Source organism: Bison bison, unplaced genomic scaffold (assembly GCF_000754665.1).
Source record: "Bison bison bison isolate TAMUID 2011002044 unplaced genomic scaffold, Bison_UMD1.0 scf7180017864371, whole genome shotgun sequence".
Classification (NCBI taxonomy): Eukaryota; Metazoa; Chordata; class Mammalia; order Artiodactyla; family Bovidae; genus Bison; species Bison bison.
Genome location: NW_011494943.1, coordinates 7,040,823 through 7,046,908, shown reverse-complemented (window position 1 = coordinate 7,046,908; position 6,086 = coordinate 7,040,823). Strand labels below are relative to the sequence as shown.

Genomic DNA, 6,086 nt, shown 5'->3' with positions numbered 1-6,086 from the left:
TTTAGGCCAAGGCCCGCGGTTGTGTAGTCTCCATGGGTGCTTTTTTCCCTCCCTTTTCCCTTTTGGCTTCTTGTTCCCCAGTTGTGAAAGACAGAACGGCTCTGTTCATAATGATAAAGGCAACCGTGAGACTGGTAGGAATGAGCTTGTTTATCTAAAAATCATTTTATGGAAATCAACTACCCTGCAGGGTAACATTGGTGTCTGTCTGAAGGGTTCCTCAGCTTGGTGGCCCAGATGGTGGAGAATTCAGTTAGATCCTGTCCAGTGGGGAGGCTGTGTCCTCGCAGCAGAAATGAAACAGCTTGGATTGATACGCTGTTCAGGCGGAGTTCGTGGTCTGTATTCGTCTATCTTGGATGGCTTTAAAACATGGGCTCTTGGGTTTTGTTTGTATTTGCAGTAGGTTGGACATACTTCCCTAGGTTATTTAAGGGCGCCTGTCGGAGGACTTGGGTACTGTGTGGTGATGCATTTCATCCTGTCTCTTGTGCAACGGGAAGCTAAGGGCTACCCCTTCTCGCCAAGCTTTGGTTCATAACTGAGTCTGTCATCTTGGAAAGCGCGTACTACATTTTTACCTATAGTTGAATAGTATAGAACATTATATGCCTTAGAAGTCAGTTCTATTAAACAGTCAAAAAATACATGAAATGAAATGTTTAAAGCAGCAGTAGCATATTTCTGAGATGTTATGTTTCTGATCTGAGACTTCCTCCTTGAACTTCTCTGTTTCAGTCAGCTGAGTGAAAACTTAGTACAAGTGGATGTTTAATGTTCAGTCTGATGCAGAACTTTTTTTTTAATGAGTAATTTTTTTGGAGTTAGTACTTTGCGTTGGTGTCTAATATCAGTGCTTACAAAATTCTTACATAGCATATGTCATAACCAGTATTTCTGCTTCGCTGCTCCAGGGTTTTGGAACTTCTAATCTAGGAGGAAATAAACGTCTTTAAACCTTAAGGTAGTTTTTCTTCCAATTCTTATAAATATCTTAGTTTTTTATACTAAAGGTGCCTCTGTGTGATTATTGCAAGGTAGGTGTTAGAATATGCAACAGAATTTAAGATTTAACACTGAAATGAAGAGAGCTGGCTTTTTTTTTTTAATTAAAAATAAGTCTGACATGCCTTAAACTCTTCATAAAAATTACCTTTTGCAGAAAATAATGCATTTTTTTTCTTTTGCAATTACTCTTGAATTTGAATCAGTGGCAACAACCTGGTTAAGGATTCCTATATGCTGACTGAGGATTTCACAAGTCAATCTGGGAATCAGTCAAGCAGTATCTAGGACTGGATGTGTTGGATGATAATAACACTGGTTCTTAAGACTTTAATGAGGAAAGGGCAGGGTTGATATGATGGGAGTAACTGGATTAAGATAATTAACCATTGGTGGGTGGGGTGGAGTCTTTAATAAACGTCTGTACTGCTGGTTATTATATGGTTTCTGAAAAGTCAGCCTCACTCATTAAACATGGAAACGTTAAAACATGACAGAATTAAATAATATTTTTTCACCCGTCACTTAGCAGATATTAAGGTGAGGTGGTTATCAAGTGGGGGAAGTGGGCAGATGTGAGGAGAGGATGTTCTGACGTGGGCGGTAGAGTGGACCTGGGAAGGAGTGGACACCGGCAGGAGGCGCCCAGCCTCTGTTCACACTGAAGACGACAGCACGTGTCCCCCCGGCCCGTGTTCCAGAGTACACGCGTTGCGGTTTCAGAATGGTCAGGCTGGTTTCACTTTTTGGCTGTCAGCAGAGGATTAATCATATATACTGTATTTATACTAGAAAGCAGTGAATTGAGCAAGATGAAGTGTGACCGTGTGTATGTGGTTTAGTTGCTCAGTCATGTCTGACTCTTGTGACCCCATAGACTGTAGCCCTCCCAGGCTCCTCTGTCCACGGGATTTCTCCGACAAGATTACTGGAGTAAAGTGGGTTGCCATTTCCTCCTCCAGGGGATCTTCTTGCCCCAGGGACTGAACCTGAGTCTCCTGCATTGCAGGCGGATTCTTTAGCACTGAGCCACCAGGGAAGCACCTGACCATGTGTATAAGTGGGGGTAAATTTCCAAAAGGTACAAGTTGATATCAGTTATGTTAAATACAATAAAAACAAGATCGCCTGTGATATGCTGGAAATAAAATACACAAAGCTGACGTAAAATAAATGGACTAGAGGAATGCACACTAGTAGTAGGGCCTCTGGAAGTAGGGAGAGGAGACCCACCCAGAAGTTGAGAGGTGGACCTGGAGCTCATCTGGAATATTCACACTTAAAACATTTATGTCGCCATGTATTATGTAATTTAGGGGGACACATGGCAGAACACTAACAGTGGCTGGTGCTGGATAGCGGCCACGTGCCAATTGTTTTTTTCTTTATAGCTCTAGGCATGGTTTGAACCATCCTCCAAAGGCCCTCCAAAAAGCTTAGACTCATCTTCACTGGGAATAGTTATTAGTCTTAATTTCATTCTGTTTTCCTAGAAAACGTGGACACAGACTTGCAGGCCAGCCTGGGGCAGAGCGAGGAGAAGCCTGTGCCCGCCGCCCCTGTGCCCAGCCCAGTGGCGCCGGCACCTGTGCCATCCCGGAGAAACCCCCCTGGCGGCAAGTCCAGCCTCGTCCTGGGTTAGCTCCGTCTGCCCCGAACTCTGTCGTTCTGTTCCTTTGTTTTTTCCATGCTTGTGAACTGCACAACTTGAGCCTGACTGTACATCTTTTGGATTTGTTTCATTAAAAAAGAAGCACTTTATGTACTGCTGTCTTTTTATTTTATTTTTATTTTTTGGAAGAACAGGTTCTCTGTCTGTCCTGATTCCTCTGGGTCTGTAGGCCTTGGCATGAGTGTTTTCTAGTAGTAGATTGGAGGGAAAGCTTTGTGACACTTAGTACCGTGTTTTTAAGAACAAACCATTTGGTTCAGATGTGTTAGAGGATCTTTTGTACTGAGGTTTTTAAAACCCTTTTTTTGGTCAGCTTTACTTGGGTTTACCAAGCCTGGATCGGACAGACCAGTGAACAGTCCACAGGCGCTGTCCCTTCAGGCCCCCAAACAAAGTTGTCTTGATGCCGAAACCTACCTGGTGTTGCCCTAACTTGTCAGTGCCCTTTGCTAAAAAGCATCTTCCTGTGCCATACGGAGCGATAAAAGGCCTGTGCCCTATGCCTTGCCGCCTGCAAAGCAAAAAAAAGTAAAACAAAAAATTGCCTTTTATTTCTGAACCTTAAGATATATTTAAGCCAGATACTTAACATGACTGGCTGAGCAAAGCCTGCTGCTCCCACGCAGAGGAAGGCTTGATGTTCACTCAGACTGATGAATTCCAGGTGGTGAAGCAGGGGCGGGGTCTTCATGGGGCAGGGACCCGCTGGGGGCAGTGCTCTTCTTAGATAACTTGAAGCTGTGTGCATGATGCTGGTGCTTGACCATGAAACGAAAGTCTCATCCTTAAAATGTGTGTTGTACTTCACAATCCTGGACTGTTGCTTAAAGTAAACGATGTACAAATTTTGAAACACTGTGTCCTGTGTCATCTTTTTGAGATTGTTTCCGCAATTCTACCTGCTTAGTTGCTTTTTTTCTTTGTCACTAACAATCCTGCTAGCCAATGATTTGATGAGCCCTTGGAATTAAAACAGACGTAAGGAAGGCCTAGAGAGAAGTGGGCTTCTCTCTAAAGAAAACAGGTTTAAAGTCAGCGTGAGTTCAGAATGCCAAAATGAACATTAAGTAACATCTGGTAGTAAAAGACAGGAATAATACAGATACCTGGCTTCCAGAACAATTATTAGCTAGTACACTTTGGACTCTTCTACCACTTATCCTCCTTTGCTGGGTGATAACATTTTAAGTTCTCTCATGCCTACAGGATGCCTCTCGATGGTGGGTGATCAAAGAAGAGGGCTCCAAAGAAAAGGGTCATGTAGCCAGAAGGGGACAAGGTCATCTGAGTCCTGTCAAGTGATACAGGAGATTGGAGAAGGCACACTGGGTTCTAGGGAGAAGGTTCCAGATCGAGGTATTAAATGTCCAAACCGGGCGCTGTCCGATGGCTTTCTCGGTGTACCTGTGCCTCATCGGCAGCGTTCCTTGGGCTTGTCATTTGGAAGCTCGATTCCTAACTTTAAGAGTTTTGGGTACTTCCTTGGTGGCCCAGTGGCTAAGACTCCCTGCTTTCAAGGGGGCACTGGTTGGGGAACTAAGATCCTAGGGGCGTGCCCAAAAAGTTAAAAAAAAAAAAAAAGACTTATGAAACTGGTCACCTTTAACCACCCCTGACCATAGTTGAAATGACTTAAGCCTGGTGTGTAACCACCAGCTCATTTGACTTAATAAGCATCTCTTTGGGAAGAAAAAGGGTTATCATAGGTTGTGGGGGTGTTTTTCTTCCTTATTATTTTGCAAAACGAGCAGCTGTGCTATACGATTTTTCCAGTTTCACTAAAACAGATTAATCCTACAAATAACCTGAGTGAAGGTTTCTGTTCGAACTAAAGAGGCAGGAAACCTGCACCCTTCTCTCTCAGTAACTAGACAGACCTGGGAAAGACAGCTCCCTGATTTGTGTCATAACTGTAACTTGGCTTTAATTCTCTATGCTATGAAGGTAAGTGCCTAGTCCAAAAGTGTTGTGAAGGAGTTCTGCCAATCATTTTGGTACTAATACAGGTTTTTAAAATTCTTCATAAACATGTTTGCTAAGGGTGTTGAATTTTTCCCCTTAGAAAGCTTATGGTTTAGAAAGTGAAGTTGAACTTAAAATGATGATGGCAGAAGAGTCTGCATTTTGATGACAGTCTCGGTTTTTTACACAGTTATGTGACTTAAGTGGCTTGGTATTTATTGCTAATACCTAGTCTCCTTCAGAGAAGGCAATGGCACCCCACTCCAGTACTCTTGCCTCCCACGGACAGAGGAGCCTGGTGGGCTGCAGTCCTGGGGTTGCTAAGTGTCGGACATGGCTGATGCGACTTAGCAGCAGCAGCAGCGGTCTGCTTCTTAAGCGTTTTAAAATTAGATCACCAGGCTTCCCTTCCTGATGCTTCTGTTCCATTTAGAAGTACTGGGGTGTTCAGACCCAATGGAACAGAAGCATCAGGAAGGGGAGGGATATTCAGGTGGGGAGCGACAGGAAGATGGGTCAGTCACTCAAATCTGAATCTAGTTTGTAGTAAATATATTTACATGTGAGCTTCCCTGGTGGCTCAGATGGTAAAGAATCCGCCTGCAATGCGGGAGACCTTGGTTTGATCCTGGTTTGGGAAGATGTCCTGGAGGAGGACATGGCAACTCACTCCAGTATTCTTGCCCAGAAAACCCCATGGACAGAAGAGCCTGGCGGGCTACAGTCGATAGGGTCGCAGAGTTGGACTCGACTGAGTAACTAAGCACAGCGTATTTACATGAATTCAGGAAATAAATTACATGAAATCTACAAAAAACTGAGAGTCAACAAAAGTTAGCAGTGACCAGCATTTTCTCAGAGGAGGATATAACTGGAGAATTCTAGAGAAAAATCAATTCCACAGAAAGGATGGTCCCGATTACCTGAGCCTGATGGAAAGTCACCTCTTCCAGGTAGAACAGGTTTGAAGTAGATGCTCCCATGTTTCAAGCCAACTCTGGTTTGTGAATTCATCTCTGAGGAGCTGTCCCAAGAGCCCGTTGTCTTCAGATTCACTCACTTCAGCTAGTTTCGAGCCTTGGGTTGGTGCTGCCTTGGCGCAGCGGGAGGAAGCTCTCCTCCTGTCCCCGCGGGGTGAGCAGGTGTGGGTTCTGAGAAAGCTGGAGCCGGCCTACAGGTTTAAGACGACGCTCCCCAGTATTCTGGACAGTCCAGGGGACCCCCGGAAGGTCTGGCCCAGTAACGTTTGGGGTGAGGGAGAGCGTCTGCTAGAGCGGAGGGCGGCTGATGTCCACGCAGGCGCACCCTCGGACCCGAGGCGTGGCTCGGGCACCGCCAGGCCCGGTCGGGAGCGCGGGGAAGCCCGGGCTCCGGCGGGCGGGCGGGGCACCCGGGCGCCCATGCAAATCGGCCTGGCCCCGCCCGCTCGCCGCGGCTCCGGAAGCGG

At 45.5% G+C, this 6,086-nt stretch overlaps 1 protein-coding gene across 1 annotated transcript in view; it reads left to right on the top strand.

The window, feature by feature from the left end:
• Positions 1 to 3,530, top strand: part of HN1 (hematological and neurological expressed 1) — a 14,478-nt gene extending 10,948 nt beyond the window's left edge. The window contains exon 5 of the mRNA XM_010856155.1: positions 2,499 to 3,530. Within this exon, the coding sequence (XP_010854457.1) occupies positions 2,499 to 2,647 (149 nt within the window). The 3' untranslated portion in view covers positions 2,648 to 3,530. The remainder of the gene's footprint in view (positions 1 to 2,498) is intronic.
• Positions 3,531 to 6,086: the final 2,556 nt, after the last annotated feature.